The 19,186-nt window shown below is 40.4% G+C and overlaps 1 protein-coding gene across 3 annotated transcripts in view; it reads right to left on the bottom strand.

Annotated features, from left to right (window-relative positions):
• The window catches only part of LOC135445774 (protein ELYS-like), a 41,031-nt gene that overhangs the window by 5,927 nt on the left and 15,918 nt on the right, over window positions 1-19,186 (bottom strand). For all 3 annotated transcript variants that reach the window (XM_064708793.1, XM_064708796.1, XM_064708795.1), the window contains exons 8-32: window positions 17,627-17,777; window positions 16,779-16,911; window positions 16,511-16,692; window positions 15,983-16,044; window positions 15,108-15,236; window positions 12,938-13,028; window positions 12,760-12,849; window positions 12,432-12,572; window positions 11,569-11,673; window positions 11,351-11,444; window positions 10,929-11,052; window positions 10,770-10,826; window positions 9,451-9,597; window positions 8,529-8,716; window positions 8,211-8,355; window positions 7,987-8,118; window positions 7,295-7,442; window positions 7,059-7,209; window positions 6,409-6,516; window positions 5,736-5,931; window positions 4,679-4,873; window positions 3,061-3,490; window positions 2,447-2,546; window positions 1,433-1,539; window positions 93-253 (exon numbers count right to left, since the gene is read on the bottom strand). In XM_064708793.1, coding sequence (XP_064564863.1) covers window positions 93-253; window positions 1,433-1,539; window positions 2,447-2,546; window positions 3,061-3,490; window positions 4,679-4,873; window positions 5,736-5,931; window positions 6,409-6,516; window positions 7,059-7,209; window positions 7,295-7,442; window positions 7,987-8,118; window positions 8,211-8,355; window positions 8,529-8,716; window positions 9,451-9,597; window positions 10,770-10,826; window positions 10,929-11,052; window positions 11,351-11,444; window positions 11,569-11,673; window positions 12,432-12,572; window positions 12,760-12,849; window positions 12,938-13,028; window positions 15,108-15,236; window positions 15,983-16,044; window positions 16,511-16,692; window positions 16,779-16,911; window positions 17,627-17,777 — 3,567 coding nt within the window. The remainder of the gene's footprint in view (window positions 1-92; window positions 254-1,432; window positions 1,540-2,446; window positions 2,547-3,060; window positions 3,491-4,678; window positions 4,874-5,735; window positions 5,932-6,408; window positions 6,517-7,058; window positions 7,210-7,294; window positions 7,443-7,986; window positions 8,119-8,210; window positions 8,356-8,528; window positions 8,717-9,450; window positions 9,598-10,769; window positions 10,827-10,928; window positions 11,053-11,350; window positions 11,445-11,568; window positions 11,674-12,431; window positions 12,573-12,759; window positions 12,850-12,937; window positions 13,029-15,107; window positions 15,237-15,982; window positions 16,045-16,510; window positions 16,693-16,778; window positions 16,912-17,626; window positions 17,778-19,186) is intronic.

Below are 19,186 nucleotides of genomic sequence, written 5' to 3'. Positions count from 1 at the left end.
CACATTTTTGAGTGCCTCCAAATTGTCAATAGTACAGGCCTCAATTTGCAAACCGTTCTATTGTGTGGAAAATGGGAAAATAGTTTACTTACATTAATTTCCTCAGTTTTTGGAGGATTGCTAGAAACAGGGACTTCTTCGGCTTCAGCTGCTTCAGAGTTACATTCTTCAGCTAAATCCACACCCTTGCCCTCAAGGCGATTTTGAGACGGAGCACTGACCATGTCCTCACTGTCAAGGATACTTATCACAGCTAGAAGAGATTTATGGAATTTTATCTTAACCTTTATATAAATGATCTAAGTTTAAGCAAAGAGAAGTAACAGAGCTAGCAAGAGCAAACAATATGGCTCTCCATCCTGCCACATATATATTGGGCTTTCTCCAAAAGCTAAAACTATTGTGCTGGTTTTGGCTGGGATAGTAATTTTCTTCATAGTAGCTGGTACTGCTCTATTCTGAATTTGTGCTGAAGGCAGTGTTGATAACGGGGATGTTTTAGTTACTGCTGAGCAGCACCTACACAGAGCCAAGGCCTTTCCTGCTTCTCACACCATGCCAGCAGTGAATGGGCTGGTGGTGCACAAGAGATGGGAGGGGACACAGCCAGGACAGCTGATCCCAACTGACATCCCATGAAATATGGCATCATGTTCAGCATAAAAGGCAGGTGAAAGAAGGAAGAAGCAGGAGACATTAGAAGTTATGGTGTTTGTCTTCTTTCCCATGACCCATTTTCCTGCTTTCCTGGAGACGGCTGAACACCTGCCCAACAATCGGAAGCGGTGAATGAATTCCTTGTTTTGCCTGACTTGCATGCAAGACTTTTGCTTTCCTTATTAAGGTGTCTTTATCTCAACCCAGGAGTTTTTTCACCTTTAGCTCTCTGATTCTCCTCCCCTTTCACCCAGGGGAAATGAGTGAGTGGCTGTGTGGGGCTTAGTTGTCAACTGGGTCTAAACTGTGACAACTACAGGTCAGGTAAAGAATGCAGCCCCACAGCAAGGAAGAAAGAGGAGAAAATCAGTTGTCAAGCCCGTGGAGGGGAAAAAAAAGAGGAAAATGTGGCTGGAAGACAGTTGCTTGAGTCTGAATACTGAGGATGCATCATCTTTTAAAATAGTAAATCAAGCAGCACATCCCAGGGCACATAAATTAGTAGTGGTGTACAACATTAAAATAAATACTGATCTCTCCTTATAATACTTTAAGTTCTACCAGCATCTCAATATTTTGATCAAGAATGAAAAGATTCACTATGCACTTTCTAAAAGGACTTTCTTTAAGGAGGGTGTTCTCTCTACAGTTTAATGAAAGTTAGCAGTAACATGCTACTACTACTTCTATCTGAGACACCTACAGTGGTATGGCAAACTACACATTTCACTTGAGGAGCTCTGCTACCCTACCACACAGAACATTTCCAACATACATTCACTGTCAGCCTCCGGGGATTCAGCGAGCTGTGGGTTTGTTGCAACCACTATGGCTTTTTCTTCTGATGAAGAGGTCATTTCAGACTCCTGGTAGGTTGTTGCACTTCATGAAAAGAGAGAAATTCATCATAAAGCTTGAAAACATACCTTTAAGAGCTTTACAAATTACTTTCTCACTGTAAATCTTCAAGTTTCAAATCACAAAAAAATACAAGAAAAATTAGGAATTTCTCTATCAACATAAATCAATTTGTGACTCAATTCGTAATTCACTTTGCAACTCATTTTATGCAATCAATCAAGTACTTAACATTCTTTCCAGCAATCCAACACTAGATAATAATGTAACAGAGGTGCATTACAGAATAATGTATTATTTGTCTTCTATAGAAAGAAGGCAACTACAAAAAGAGGTTCAGAAACAACTGAACATAAGTCTGTACAGGTGAAAGTTACCACTTGAAATTAAAGGTTCTCTCATTGCTGACATTCTTTATCACTCAGCAGCTGCAGCTTTAAAGTACCTGGTGAGAAAACGGCTTCCCTTTCAATAAACAAACAGATGCTAGTTGAGCACATACAGAAAACAAAAATTAAGTAAAAATACTGTCAGAAAGCATTCAAACTCCAAAATAAACCCACTGGAGTTACAGGAATCTCAGGATTCATTTTTAGCTACACAATTTTCAGAAAAAAAATTCCATGGCTTATGTTCAGAGCATCTGCTTAGTAACTCTCTCAAGGTCTGTAGGGGACTGTTGAATGAAGTCTTTATCATCGTACTTTGTGGTCTGCAATGATTTGAGGAAAAAGGCTGAAACTGATAGCTAGTCAATATGTATGACATTCATGTCAGATTACTTTTGGTCACAGACAAATGGAATAGATAAGCCCTTACATACAAGAACACAGGAAGAACTAATTCCAGGTCAAAAACAGCTTTCAAACACAGAAAAAACAGCAGCTGTATGTTGTGTGAACCCAAAGATGTATCTACTTCATAAGCTCACCCTTCATTTCCAGCCCCAGAAGTTGCAGCCTCAGCAGCTTTAAACACTGGCTTGTACTCAGGAAGGGTCTGATATTCAGCATTTGATTCTTCTACAAATCCTACAAAATGAAGAGACAGATGACTTCCTGTTGCATTCAACATCACTTCTTTTTAACTGCTCATATGAGTTTAAAGTGATCCTTTATGCATGTCATCTAGGGTAGGGACTTAACAAAATAATGCTACCAAGACTTCAAGTGCAAAGATGGCCTGTGTTCTTTCCAGTAGAACAAGAAGCCTGATGAATAACTTCAATCAAACAACGTAAAAATTCCTGCAAATTCTAGAAGTATGCCTAAAACATAACCAGAACCCAAAGTTTTAAACGTGTATCCTTTCCAAAACTCCCACATGTTGCCTTTCAGCTGCAACTGCACAAAAAAAAAGTCAGCCAAGGAAAGTATACATTCATAAGGTCCAGGACACCAAAAAAAGAACTTAAAATACAGAGGTCATTTTAAAAGCCTAGAGCAGTTGAAAAGTCATAATTAATTGCTGCACTCTTCAGTAATTCAATATTTTGAAGACATTTAAAAAATTCAGAAACTTAAGTTATCACATGATGAAACATACCTGCTTCTTTTCTTTGCCCTAAAGGATCTGGTTGTTCTATCTGGAAAGGTTTATCTTCAACCATTTCACGTTCCTCTTCCTTCTCCAATTCTTGAACATCAACAGTTGCTTCAGAGGAAGAATTAGCTGGTTTAGCAGATATAAAGATGACATCATCTTCAAAATCACCAGGTGACTGTGCATCATGATACTCCAAAGTAGTCTGGTCTGATCTGACAGAGAAGTTACTGTTTTCCTTGCTGACATCCATCTTCTCCAAATCATCTCCAGCCATGCTTTCTAAAGACTCCTGCAATTCAGCACGATCTTCCCCAGGACTGCTCAGAGTAAACAGAGTTGGTTTAGTTCTGCTTTCAGACCAAGCATCCTCTACCAAGCCTTGATGCTGCTCAGATGAAGTTCCAAATAGTGCTTTATCATCTTCTGTCACCTAAAATAAAAGTTCAGATCAGCAACATGAGTCTCCTTGTTCTCAAAGCAAAACAAAAAAACCCAACAAATACTGATATTTTTAAGTTCCACACGTCCCCTTCATGAACCAATGCAAAATTAATTCTCATTCTAGCATTATCTTAGATTTAAGGCTGAGTGTAAAAATTATTACACTTTAGATTGCTTATTGAGTTTCCATGACACTGAAGAATTAAGATTAAATCAGTCTTGCTAACAATGCCATCTGAAGGCTCTTCACTGGGTTTACTAGTGTGTTTTCAGGAAGACAAAGCTTTGCCTAGTAAAACCCTAGCTCAAGATTTCTCTATTTTATGGTTGCCCCTTCAACAAAGACCTGTGCACGACTAAAACGTGCTGGTGTTCAGCTATGCCCGTGGCACGGAACAAGCAAATTAATCTGGCCACAGTGCCACTATTAGTAAGAATTTCATACAGGAGAGAGTACATCTTGTTACAATTGAGCAGCTCCTTGTAACATACTGCTCACACATGGGATAGCAGCACATGCCCTTCTTCTGCCCCCCATTTGGGCACATTACGCTGGCAACTGGCTGATGGGCTGAACCACAGAATCCAGCTGCACAGCTGCAGGAGCAGAAGGGACCACAGCTGGTCAAGATGGAACCACTGCATTTGAAAACTACATGGATACTATTCCTGGTGCAAGGCAAGAAGCAAACCCGAGAACTTTAGGCCTGAGAGAACAAAACACTACAGTTCTCTTCATCAGGAGTCTCTTTTCACCATCAATTAAGTAAATCCAACGTTGCAAAATGACAGGTTGAGAGTCAATGCATCTTTATGACTTTTGTTACTTTCCCAGATATTCAACTTACAAAATTTAACAAACCCAAACAAGAGGCTCCATCTATATTCCTTACCTTCCTGCAACACTACCATTTGAAAAGGTACAGCTGAAAGGTGAACTAACAATCTGAACATCTGAGTAAAACCCACCATGGTCCCTGATGTTTATTATGAGTATGTTCCTGCAAGAACACCATGTTATAAAATGTCTAGCATAACACAATCTTTTTTTTAAACCAAATTCTGCCATTTCTGCCATTCTGATTCACAATCCAGATTCTTAGTGTAAGGAATATGGATAAATCTAAATTAAATCACAGCATCATCTGCAAAACTCACTAACTGCAGGCCAGCTTACCCCAACAGTCCACTTTGCATGTGAGCTCTCTTCCCTGAAAGATATTCTAGGTTCCTTTGCTCGTAGAGGAGGAGTAACAGATCGTCCTGGGGATGCAGAGGGAGTTGCCAGGGGTGTAGTGCGAAGGCTGGACCTGAGAATAGACTGAGGAGTAAACCCAGGAAAACCGGAAGATGTGGCCAAAACTTTAGCTCTCTAGGAAAAGAAATAAAAACACTTAATTTAAAACCAGTTAAATCATCAAAACAGAAGACTGTGCTTAAGTTACAAAAATATAATTACCCTAAACTGTGAACTGGGTTTATAGCAGCAGAAAGTTTTGTCTCTGCACCGTTCTTCCAAAAATACTGACATTTTAAAGATAAAAATGCATGCTTTTTTTATTTCCTTTCGTTTGTCTTTGTAATGCCAATAAAATAAACGTTATTTTTCAAAATTACTTCTTCAGGAAACAAGGATATGACTGACATCTTGTTTTCTGCAATGTTATCTCCTATCCACTAATTTTTGCAATTCCTACACTGCTCTTATAAAAGGCACACAACTTCACTCTGCACAGTAGCGTTTTCAGTCACTGCATCTGACAGTCATTCTGCAGAGAAACAGACACAGCTTTCTCCTTAATTAATCAGCCACACACAAGAGGAAGTGACACTGCTGCAGAAATACCTACACATCTTCATGTAGAAGCATTCAGCTGTTCTGATCTCAGAGTATTTTACAGTATTGAAAGGGTTTTCAAAAGGGGAGGATGAAGTTAGCTCATTAGTATGGACAGTACTTCACAATAAGGTGAAAAGATGAAATTGTTCCACACAATAAAAATAAATTTAGTTCACAAAGCTATGGGACAAGCTGTCTCAACTGAGAACTAAAGTTTCCTGCTTAAAGACTGTTCCCAACTTAGTGCTTCCAAAAGGGCTGTGTATGTAATAACCACGTGCATACTGAAAATTTCAATCCAGAAGCACTTCTACTAAATACTTTGGTGATTTCACTTAAAACAAACCCAAGTTTTTCATTTGGTTGGTTGCTACTGAGTTTTTAAAATACAAACCTTGACCACACGAGGAGTTTCCAGTAAATTCAACTCTGATGCTCTTGGCAGGTTATTTTGGGAGCTGGAGTGCTGTGTGTTTGCTCTCGGGGGGCTGGATGCCACAAAAGAAGTGGAAGCTCTGCACGGGGACTGCCAGCTCTCCTCGTGTGCCACAGAGCGGGAAGGAACAGGACGAACCACCAAATCCAGCAATCTGTTAAAATACACATTTCAAACTGGAACATCAATTAATAAATGAAAAAAAGCATGCTGTGATTATCTCAGCTGATGCAGAACAAAAACACAGGAGAAACAAGAAATACAACCTCACTGCAGAGGGTGATCAATCAGTCCTACAAACAAGTGACAGGCACTTTAGAGCATTTTTTCATTATTTCTTTATATTTCATACCTAATTTCCTAAATCCCTGCCTCTGACATAAGAATACCCAATTTTATGTTGCACAAGTGACCTAATTCTCAGTAGTGGAGAAAACTCATCTACATTTCAATGCAGGGACCATTTCAAGTTGTGTACCTAATTTTGTCCCTAAGTTGACTTTTTCTTTGAGATACAACACTAAATTCAACACAATCCTTGGTAAACCAAAAAAAAGCATACACACATGCACATGCATATACATGATAAACAATACAATTCTGAAATATAAAGTCTGTAGATCTACTATACCTTGAACACCTTTGAGAAAGTTTTGTAATAGGTGTCCCAAGAAATGCATCAGGCAACTCTGTACCAGGGAGAGGATGTGTACTGACTGCTGGCTCTGTAGTTCTAGGACTAGAAGGAAAATGAAAACAATTGATTTTTATTCCCTCGAGGCCCAGCCATATCGGAATTCAAGTTTATCTAACTACATCCCATGTAGGACAATCACTTGACAATTTTAAGCCTCTTCTCCACTCTCGCTAATTCTGCTTATTTTTAAATAACCAAGCAGGAACTGGTAAAAGATTACTGTGAGGATTGCACAAATGAGTCTATAAAAGTTGGTACACCAAGAGCTTCATGGTAGTGACAAACAGGTTGAGTTTCAGCTTCTTAAACACTGTAAACGCATTTACCATAATGCAAATATGTGCATGTGTATAGAGAAGATTATCATAGCAGAAAAACTCTCCAAACACTACACATGAGGAATTGATTGTTAGCTGTTATATATGTGCAGAAAGGCAAAACAAAGCTTATTCGTGTCCACCTTCCCACCAAAAAACTAACACAATTCAAACTGAAATCTCTTTCTCTTCTCCTACAACTGACTCTCTCTCCACCTCCCTCTCCAAACATGCAGCTTAAGAGTAACTTTTATAAAACCTGCTTACCTATGATATCGTGAGGTATTTGTTTTCTCCTCATTTCCTAGCCATACTTCTCCAATTTTGGACAAAACTTTACTGATGAAAGTTGCTCTTGTATGCACATTTCCTGCATTAGCCTGCCTTGTGGCTGTTGATAATGGCTTTGGCCTTGGCACTGTAAAGCAAGAGGGAGAAGTATCAGCCTTGTGCATTCAAAGTGACGGCCAGCTGCACATCCTCGTTCCCTTCTCTCAAATTACCTTCTCTTGAGACCGATGAAGGCAAACGGTACGGCTTGGCTCTCTCTACTGCCAGCTTCCTTTGGACTGTGGGAAGGATCTTGCCATACTGGTCTAAGAGCGAATTTCTGGCTACTGCTCGCTCTCTCAAGCGAGGATCACGATCATTCTGACAAAGGAAATGTGCAAAGCAAGAAGTTAACAATTCACCAGAAGTTCATTGCACAGGACTGTCTCTGCTCTTTCCAACTAAGGCCTAAATTTGCTCTACAGACAAAGGAGAACAAATCCACTGCACAGAACCACAGCAAGTTCTAGGTTCCACCCAGGAGCACACATCAATTTCACCTGGTAGTTTCGGGTAAGTGCAAGGCAGACTAGTAAAAAAAACCAAAACCATAAAAACTCCAAACAACTCCAAAACTCACAACTAAAAATCATAAGGCACATTTTACCTGTGGAGCATCTAGACTGCTCTCAGGTAAAAGCCAGATATGAGACATGACATACAACGTACTCTTCATTCCACAGAAACAAGTAACACAAACAACTTCCATAACCTAAACCATACATAACAGAGGGATCTGAGGAACTGAATGAAAAGACAAGATACATATTTATTCCTCAGATGCAAACAAACTCTTTTAACTGGAGTCCATAGTGGTCTGTAAGTTTTAATTCACAATTTCACACAGCAGGACTGCTACCCTTACCAATAGATGAGCCTTCATGGACTGATTCAGCTGGAGTGCTGGGATGTAGTTGGCACGCTGCAGATGGTGGACTAAGAGGAATTCATGGTTGTGAACACCAGATTTGGTCTGTAAAAACTTCTCCAAACACTCCTGTAAGAAATAACACATTTCAAACATCATTACCATTCTGCCTCTTCTTTTGCCAAAGAGACAAGGCTTTTTTGTTTCTTCTCCAAACTCACTTTTTCTGTGTCTGTGAAGGGCAGCTTCAGCAAATCCTCCATCAGCCCCATCTCCTGACAGATTTCATACATGTGCTTTAGCAGCTCCTCTATGTTTAACTTCGTGGTGTGCTGCTGCAACAGACCCCAAGCCTCCACCATGCACCTGCAGTTAAGGTTTAGGACATGGAAAGGAATGGGAACACTGAGGCCACAAAGATGCCCCACAGTGATGGCATCCATTCAAAGCTCAAAGGAAATGGTGGGGAGCCCCATTTGTGCCATCAGCTCTCCACATTTCCCAAGATGTGAATGCCAAAAGAGGGGAGGTTTCCTTACCTGTTGGACAAGAGCACGGTGAGGAACAGCCGCACCTCGCTGCTGCTGGACATGGACGGCTTCATCATCTGCATGTACCTGAGGGCTCGCCTGTGCTCCCCCTGGCACATCAGGGACTGGATTATCCTCATGTGCTGCCATGACACTGTCTTGAGTGTGGCTGGATGGAAGAGCAGGGCCAGGGAATTCTGGACAAGTTGAGAACAGCTTCATTACCATAGATACAAACACCCATGCAACAGAGAGTCAAAACTTTCTGCAGCAAGGCTGGATGTGGGTTAGACCAACTGAGAGGTCTAAATAAGAAAATACTTGATCCAGGACACATCAGTAAAATTCTTCAGTATTTGCAGGGAAAAAAAAAAAATCAGCTACCCAGAACAAAGTCAATGCTTTAAGAGGAACAAATCAGATTTTTTTAAGTTCACAAAACGCCGTGTTTAGACATCGCTTTTAATAAATACATTACTTGGTAACTTACACTATAAAAAATTGGTTGTATTAGCAGAGTGACAAGAACAACATTCAGTATCAGGAAGAATAACTATTAGGTTGAAAAGTCACTCCTGCAGTCTTTTGTCTCAAATGTTCCTGTTATCAACACAGTTTCCAAGCTTCAAGTACCCAAAACACTCTTCTAGAAACAGTGCCCAACCAGTCTGCTGTAAACCTAACCATGGACAGCTTTGAAAATTCAAATATTAAGCATTAAGTTGATTACTCCTTTGTTTCAACCAATTTCCTGTTAAAGTAACAAAATTTCAAATCACAACTTGTTGCTGAAGATGTCAGACCAGTGTTAAAAAAAAAACCTTCCAATGCTTCAATAGCTCCTTATACCTAAGTACCAATTAAAAAAAAATTGTTATTGGTTACAGCTCTGCAGTGCAATGTGTGTCTAATTCAACTGTCTCATACTTACTTCATAATCATTGTGATCTAGAAGCCAAAACCCTTGAATCAGCTTAACAAGACCCCAAGGGATAGCAAAGGCAGTTGGAAAGGAGTCAATTGAAGTTTCTGTTTTATTTGGAAAGGAATGCATAATATCCAGCAGCAAGTAAATTGTCTGAGAGTATCTAATTAAGGTGAATAAATCACTAAGACCAAAAACTTGTATAACTTTACAGTTAGCAAAACATAGTAATATTATCATCACAGGAAGCAGCAAATCCTAATGTATTGATCTTGCCATTTTAAGCTATTAAACCCTTTATATCAATAAGCAGGTCTTAATCTCAAAACTGTATTCTGAATATACTTCCAGAAAGAAAGACTTGTGAATTTCTGTAAGGCAATCAAAAAGGCAAATATTGGGTGTTAACATACTGCTCTTACAACCCCAGACTTCTGCTTCTGTCAGTGAAGCTACCAGTTGGACAGGCAACACACGTAAACATTCAATGCCTAATTATTAAAGAAAACAAGTTCTACAGCTGTTTTATTCTCATTTCCTGTCTTCACAAAACCAACACAAATTATGATTCCCCTACAATGCAACTTAGCACTGACTGCTTGAAACTGTGTTTAAAACTGCATGTGGATCCCTCACTCAAAAGTGTCATCTTCCCTTTCTGACCTCCCATGTTAGGAACATGTCTGAATAAGGCAGCTTGGTACTACAACCATTTTTAACTCCTTTACTCTCCAGGCTCCACTCTTGGTTTAGCCAATAAACAACAAAGGTAATTCTGCATGTTCCAGCAGCCTAAAAATTAGGCTTCTGCTCAATGAATATTCAGTGTACCTGCACTTTTCACACAAAAAATACCCAAAACCAAACACTCTTAGTAAGGCTGGGAAACAAATTATTTTGGCAAAAATCAGCAACTGGAAAGCCACTGTTACAAATCTTTTACTCTGAAACAGTACACTTTAGGGCACCATACTCACAAGCAGTCATATGCTACATATAGAGGTGTCTAAAAAAATTAGTAACTGCATTAAAATTTGAGAAGAACTAAGCGAGGTTTTTATCTTGAATTCAACTTAGAGAACGTGTTTTCTCATAGGAGAAGAGACTTTGCAGCAAAACATTTAAAAAAGAAATCAGTAAACTTCCATCTAGAAAGAAATTAAAAAATGCTTCTGTCAATGACTTAATTCTATTATAAATGTGTTCACTCAAACTGTGTTTGAGGCATAAATTTAAAAGTGTTGTTAACCACACACAGGTGACAAGTATGAAAAACTTTTATGTGCACACACTGAAGAAGTAATAACAGAATCTGGAAAGGATACAATTGCATGTTTGTCGCTTTCTTCAATGCTTTCTAGCAAATAGAGATCCAGCAGTGCCTGAAATGAAAGATGAGAAGGTTTTCTAATGCTCCTGTCTTCCACCATCATTGGCTTTAGGGGACTGCTGCTGCTGGGGTTTGCAGTGAACACAACACTCACATGTAAACTAACAGGTGGGTATTTCCCAGTGCCGCCTTCATCTCTCTGCCACAACTTCTCCACTTCCTCTCCCAGCTGGGAAACCATTCCATCAATCATCAAGCAATCAGAATCCCATTTGCCTCTGCAACAAAAGGGACCAAGGGCATGCACAGAGTAAAACACTCATTCCAGCCTCTCAGTGTCACAGATTTTGGAGTCAGAGCAAAGATGGTCCTTAGCTCACAATGAACTTATTCATTAAGGAGTCCAAAGTACAAACCCAAGAGAAGAGTGCAATGACCTTTTGGGTTCCAGGTTTGCTTTCATGCTCTGTTATGTGTAATGCCAAGGAGAGCAGACAAAGGGTTTTAACTGCAAAAATAACCACTCTCACACAGTCTAACAGTGGCAGCTTTCTAGAGAATTCCTCTAAGTCTTACCTTGACAAGCGCTCGAGTTTCTGTCGGTGACCTGTATAGTAGCTCTGAATCAGAGGGTAATTGTAGAAAGGTCTGGACAAATGCATGTGATCATCTACAGGTGATAAATAAAAAGCAAGTTAAAGAAGTAAGACCACATTTTTCAACTAAAACTTTGGTCCAGACAGACAGAAACCACACAACCTCAAGTGCTTTGGTACTACAGGCTCTGTGCTTACCTAAACCCTCGGGAAGGAGACTGGATCGACAGAACCAGATCACCACTTGTGCATACAAAGAAATGAGGCTGGTTACCATCTGCTTATTTGTCAAGTCTGTAAAACCTGAAAAAAAGGCATAAGATGTTTTGGATATTCCTCTCATTTTTACAAAGCTCCCCTCAGCAGAACAAACACAAAGTATAAAACACCATGGTGGAACTCTTTGTACATGCAGTTGCCCCTCTGGATCAATTATGAACTTGAAGGAAAAAAACCCCACTGTTCACCCTCAAAACAAAAACCAAACAGTACAAAGAAACAGAATCACTAAAGATTAAAATTGAAAAATTATGGTCTTATCTGCAAGATAAGGAAGGAAGAAGACTATGTTTTCCACATAGCAGAGATTTTTACTTTAGCAAAAGAGATTATAGTCCTCTTTTCCCCTCAACATGCCAACAACAATTTTTAAAATCAGAAGCCAAAAGGAACTTCCTTTATAGATTACACATTTCAGTTTCTATTGTATTTCCCAGCAATTTGCACACAACTATCAATTGCTAGCTAACAATTACGAACACTTCTCAGCATTACCACACTCACCTGCTGCAATTGCTGCCCAGGTGATTACTCATCTCAATGCTGAACAAGTGTACCTGCTCCTACCCAGCCTCATGAACTCCACAACAAGCTGCTCCCCTGAACTCAAAGGGGCTTAAATCAAAGTCCCAACTGATCAGATTTAAACCCCTCCTCCCAGCTCAACCTGACTCTCTCCCAACCATCCAAAACAACAGCAGTTCCTGTCTCCACAGTTACAACCCCAGCATCCTTCCAAAAGTTAACAATCACACCAAAGGCCCAGCAGGGCTCTCACCAACCTTTCTCTGTAAGCTCTCGGGCTTCTGCTAGGAAACAGTTCAGGACTGTGCTGAGGTTGCTCAGCAGCAGCTGGCAGTGCTGGAGAGACTGCAATGTCTGCGGGTCAATGAAGTTGCAGGAGCCGTCAAACAGCGGAACACCTTGTCAAGGAGAAACATTGAATCATCGCTCAGCACAGCAACTGCACACTTCCAAACTTCAACACTTCAACACCCACAAGAGACTTCAAGAACCACTTAAAGAACCAATAGCAGACACTGGCAGAGTACTGAAGAAGATCCTTTACATAGAATGACTCAAGGTTTTAAAAACCAGACCACTACTCACATATTTGGTCCAGTTCATCTTTTGTACAGATCACTTTGTTCCACGTCCACTCAAGAACAAACCGTAAATTTACAGCAGAACTTGGCTGCTCTTTAAAAACAGAAAACAAAAAGGACATGAAGCCATGATTTCTAACCAAAACACACACACAACACAAGAACAGTGGAAGCAGCATTACCTTCAGAAGTCCAGTGTTTAATGCATCCCGTCAGAAGGTCTAAAGAGCCTGTCTGCACAGCAGCTGACAGCACTGCCTCCAACTGCTCCTCCTGCACAGAACAGACAAAAGCAAATCACAACCTCACACACTTTTCCTCTCAGTCTCACCTTGATAAACACTGCACTTTCTGTTGGTGACCCATGTAGTAGCTCTGAATCAGACACTACCTGAGCCACTGACAGAAGTGTTTGCTGCTAACTGGCTACCCACTCAGACATCAGCTGCAAATGCTGCTAGTTCCATATTCTTGACTCTTTCTTCATTCCAGTCACAGCCTGGACTGCTGCTTGGTTTGAGGAACACAGGAACGTTTTCCTCTGACATTTCAACTTCATGCAGGCTAGTTTCAATCTCTATTTCTGTGTCTCAGGGTTTCAGTCTTCATTCACTGAGTCCCAGTTAACTATTTCCACTAACATCCTCTGCTAACAGCCATTATGCACTGTGGGCACACCCCTTTGCCATCAGGAACACGTGAAGGGAACAGAGCAAACACCACTGTGTTTGCATGGAGACAGCGAAGCTGAGGCCAAGCAGCTCCTGAGACCAGCAAGACAGGAAGCAGCTCTGACAGCCAAAACATTAGGTTTCAATTTGTCTAAGCACCATAAAAAATGGGAAACATTTCAGTTCTAATGGTCTGGAATTTCAGGCTGTTCAATTACTGTATTCTAATGCCATGGCAGTCCTTGAGAAGGATAATGCACAGGCATGCACACACATGGAAATAATGTAGCAGCTAATTCATGCTCAGACATTTATTTCAGGTGAAATGATCCTGCAACAAATTTTTCTTTTTTTCTTTCCTCTATTTTTTAAAAACAAATTTTACAAGTTTACAGGAAAGTCATGACATTTAAGAGCAATTTCTACATATTAGAAGACATACAGGATATTTCCACCTTTTTCTGAAATCTGGTTTCAGACAAGGAAACATGCCAAATACTACTCAGGGCACAAAACAAAATTCCAAGTTATTTGATCCTAATTCTGAATTTTTTCTTTCTAGTATTCAAAAGCAATCCCTATTTAATGCAGTGTCTGAACAATATAGTCACAATTCAGCAAAGGTCATCATAAAATTTCTTGCTATCCCAAGTAATTTCACACCAGAGTTGACATCAGAACATCTAATCAGAATGTAAAAGCCTACATCAGGCTTGCAAAATAAGCATTCTATGGGCTGGGTCTGCTTGCCAAATTTGTTTTAGCTGCCACACTATGCAGAAGTGCTATTTTTCCTGACACATTTCCACAGTCTGCTGAAGAATCCCACAGACAGGAAGATGAAGGCAGGGGAAGACTGCTCTCCCCTTCCTAGTGCTTGCTCTCCACTCCATGATGACCATTGAACCCTTCAGCTTTGACCCTGCCTGGAGAAAGATGGGCTGTTCATCACAAAGGCTCCTTCTTTCATGAAACCCTTCCGATGAGAAACAAAGTTTATTGCACGGAAAATGGAAAACACATGAGACAGGGTGTGAAGCCACTGTGGTGACAGACAGAATGCAGCAGTGTTGAGAGATACAGGTGAGGCAGGTGCTGCAGCAAGAGGGCAGTCTAAGAGGAGGAAATCAAGCTACCACAGCTCAAGGCAAAGGCTACAGAGGTAAAGATCAGTTTGAGAGAGCACAGGGAAGGGAAATTCCCAGATGAAGGGATAACGAGAGGAAGTGGTGATGCAGTTGTCAGGTAGAGAGCACCATTATAACTGGTTAGCACTTCCTTGGAAGGAAATAATGTCTAGTGCAGCAAGCTGGTGTTTGCAATAGTGCACATCTGATGGGGAGGCACCACTGGGGCAACCCTACTGCCCTGCACCCAAGGCTCTGAGACACTGCGGGCATGCAGAGGATGAAGGCTGTTCCCAGGGAGGGCTGCCTACTGATGCACGTGCCCAGCACTGACTGAGTGCTTCTACATGCAGACCCGGGCATGGAATTTACAGACACTGAAGACAAACCTCTCAGGGCTGCTCACAGTCAGAGGAACATTATTACTTCTGCTAACTGTATGTCAAAACCTGCTTCTCAGAGCAGTTTGCAATCAAAAATCATGGTCTTGTAGCCTCTACAGCCTTCAGACAAGATGGATATATTTCCCCCTGGATTTTCCAGCATACACCCACCTGACTCAGACTGGATGGCTGGACATCAACCAGTCTTGGAGACAGCAAGCCAGCTACAAGACACCGAGAGTAGCTGTCACGGATGGCTTCACTTATTAAAGGACCAGATTTCTTCAAAAACTTCAGGGTCTGAAACATCAATCGAAACACACAGGTTAAGACAGCATTTAATCACTAAGATGACTTAGACTGTCAGAAAGCTGCACTAGTAGCAGCAGGCTTTAGGTTACCAATTTTGGTAAGTATTGCTATGTAGACACTAACAGTTTGAGTTTCTTTAAAAACCCTTGTAATGCTGAAGGCAAGAAAGTATTTTCCAGGCTGTCTGTCAATACACAGGCCTTGCTTTTCCCTGAGCATTGACACAAATTACATTCTGTAGAAGTTAAAACTAATACAACTACAAATCACTCTTTGAAAGACTCTATGCTCATTGGTGAAGGAGATGATTTATATGGGTACATTTAGTGAGATGGAACTTAATTTGAAGGGGTTTGTCAAAAGCTGTACAGTGGCTCAGAAATCAGAATTTGGCCAAGGTTAGAGAAAAAACATGCATTTCTTCCTCAACAGTTAAATCACTTTTCCCTCTCTCCATGCTCAAGTTCATCAGGGATCAAGACCCCAACTCCACACCATACAAAGAAGTAAACATTTCCCCAGCTTCTACCACACCCGTCCTTTCCAGCCATTCAATCCCTGCTCATGCCTCCCTACAACAGTGCCATCTGCATGAAACTGGCACGACAGGACTGCAGCTATGCCTGGGGATGGGCAGTGTGAGCACCAAGTGGTCTCTGACACCCAAAGCACTGCAAGAGAAAAGTTACCAAAGGTTCATCTCTTGACACTCTCAATACAGTAAAAAAAGTCACCTCCTTCTGGAAGCCGGTGCAAGTCATGTGAACAACTCCCGAGCTGAGCAAGCACGTCACGTCTGCAGAAACAAGGAACATTTGACAGACCCTGGCACCTCCTCAACAGTTCAGGCTTTATAAATAGTGCTGTCTGCAAAGACAAACCTCCAGCACCACTTTCCTTCCTCACATCACTTACACACATCCCATAAAAAGGAGTTACTCTCTGTCTATAGAAACTTGAGAGCTATCTAGTCCCGTGCTTTGGGCCTCAGCTCAGAGGCTTTTCATTTTGGGACCACCACCCCTTCCCAGGCCATGTTACAGAAGCTCCAAAACCCAAAACTCAGCTGCCTGTCAGATATGTTTCACAAGACTAAGTGCCTTGTCAGGACACAGTAACCAGGTTGGAGAAGGTTTGTGGGGCTTTTTTTGGTTTGGTTTTCATGTGACAAACAATGAACAAGAAAGAGAACCACTCAAGTGGCATTTCACCTCCACCAAAGCTTGCCACTTGATTCAAATGAAGAGCAGGGAAATACCTACCAAAATTATAGGTGCTTGGATTAAAGAACTGTTCAGGTGGTGGATAAGAAGGAGGAACTCCCCGACTCAGACTACGCTCGTGTACCAGAATATCCAAAATGAGGTTTGGAGAAGTCATGCTTATTACAGGATCCAGTGACCACAGGGCAAAATAGGGGCAATCATGAAGGAATTCTTCTGGCCTTAAAGAAAACAAGTGCATAAGCTCAATAGCAATTTTCAAATTAACCTTTTGTAGAGATGCTGAAACCTCTTAATTAAGACCTACCTCAGCGAGTCTGGCATTTGGGCATGATACCAGCGATTGATGTCAAACACTCCCAAATAAGTAGAAGGTTTTCCCTGACCATAGGTATTCACTTGCCAACTGAAGATTGATACACTGGTGTCAGGAGAGATTACTGTCAAAGACAAGACATTGTTTCTTACTGTAGAAAATATGAGATTTTTGGTGGTTTTAAAATATCACTTTCTATTTTGGCTTAATTCTATTATTTCACTCAAGAAACACAAGACTTTATTAAGAATGATAAAAACAATATACAGAGTAGCAGATGTCAGTGTTATAGGTTTAAATCATACTGTCTCTCTTTCAAATTGTATCTGTTCCAAAACAAACCAAATACACAATTATTAGCTCATCAAGTTGTTCATCCAGATCATCAAAAAAAGATATCAAATCGAACTGGCTCAAATACTGAGCCCTGGGCAACACCAGTAGTAACCAGGCGCTAAATGGATGCAGCCAGAGGTTTGATCAGGATAAAAAATATTCAGGTAACATTCCTAAGCAAGAGATACAAGGATCTTACTGTTCAATGCAGACAACTGGCAGAACAAACTGACTGACCACCCTTATACAGATGACCCCATACACTGCTCCAGCACCCCAGCAAACATAAAATAAAGCCTACTTTTTCCCTTAAAATATGATGTTCAGAGGGATAAAAAAGTCCCACATAACTTCAGCAAACAATTTTACTTTTTAAATAAGCCCAGCAAGGTCAGCTAGATGAATACTTAAGCCTTTAAGACTGTGTGTGCAGAACAGCATTTACTACTTAGACTTCCAAACCATGCAGTTCAGAATAACCAAGCAGGGACATCAGAACAAACCTTCATTAACGTTATCCTCTCTGTCAGCATGGTTGCGAAATTTCTCTATGGTCTGACAGCTGAGTAATTTAGTATTGCTGGTCTGCCCTCTCAAGGGAAAGATTCCACCAGTGAGGTCTAAACTGTACCTTTCATCACAGTATTCCAAACCCTGTGTGGGGAGAAAAAAAAAAAAAAAAAAAAAAGCTAATTTTCATTAGATCCACTAAGAAAGAATGTATATATCTAATATAACATGCATATTGTACTGTTTATTTCTAATAAACTTGTTTATTTCTAATGAACTTATTTCTGATAGCAAATAAGAAAAATCTGACATTCAAAAGAATTAAGTGTCAAATTTTAACAGATATTGGCTGAAAAGGCTTTGCACATTTTCAAATATTAGCATGTCCTTAGCAAAACTTTGCTCTGAAGCATGCACAGTTCACACTATTTTATTAAGGAATTTCAGAAGTAACAGATGTATGCAAGGCAGATAAGAAAAACCAAAACCATCTCTTTGAAAAACTAACATGAAGCCTAAGCAAAGAACCTCATCTTCACTGTAGGATAACTAATCACTAAAACCAATTTTAACAGAGATGATGTCCTGAACAAGAAATTCACCATTCCAAAATACAGTTCCAGAAGATAAAGCACTAAAATTCTATAAACCTGTCCTGCATTAATTGTAATGACTAGAAATTTCTGCTTTCATTCATATATATAGAGCCATTCCACCTTTCGGTGCAGAGGGGAAGGAGAAAGTAATACCAAATAGTTCCTGCCAAAGACAACTTCCTAATCAAAGCTGCATATTTTAGGTTCTCCACACTGGGGTAAGCAAATCTAAGTTAAAGAACTCCAGTGCATAGAAGATATTGAGAAATGACATTCCAGATCAGTTAAACAGGACAGTGTTCAAAGGAGTTGCACTGGTCAGACACTGACATGAACATAGAGATTGCACTCAAGCCTTGTGCAGAACAAAGGTAAGGATATGCTCCAGGACCATGAACTGATCTGCAAGATACAGCAGCTGCTGAGATGATCTAAAAGAGCTCTTTGCAAGTCTAATTTAAGAGTATCTTTCCATTTTCTTACTTGAGCAGATTTAAACCAGCCTTGAAGGCAACAGAGACTCAAGTCTGACACATTTATAAAAATACAGTGCCACACGTTCCAAAAGGTCCATTTGTGACTTCTACCATGATATGAAGTCAAAAATGCATGGTTTCATAGCCTCAGGTCTGATTCCTGGGATGTACAGCTGTGATGTAAGCAGACAAATGTTTTAAGCTCCTATGACACATACTCAGTGAACAAGGAGCAGCAGTAGAATAATTTCTCCTTGTTTACTCAAGCTTGGCTTGGCAAAGGGGAACTACTCTTAAATCTTATGTCCCTGAAGACCAACGAGAAGCGAGCCATCATGTCATACTGACCAATCTGTGACCACAATAAGAATTCCAACACTTAAGTGTCCACTGGTGAGGACAGATCCTATCGTGATGCATCCCTTGGGAATGGATTAAGAATTGTTTTGTGGGGATTTTTTGGAAGTAGATGCTATCAGGT

This window comes from Zonotrichia leucophrys, chromosome 3 (assembly GCF_028769735.1).
Source record: "Zonotrichia leucophrys gambelii isolate GWCS_2022_RI chromosome 3, RI_Zleu_2.0, whole genome shotgun sequence".
Taxonomy (NCBI): domain Eukaryota; kingdom Metazoa; phylum Chordata; class Aves; order Passeriformes; family Passerellidae; genus Zonotrichia; species Zonotrichia leucophrys.
The sequence above is the reverse complement of the archived record's forward strand: the minus strand, read 5'-3'. Positions and strand labels throughout refer to the sequence as shown.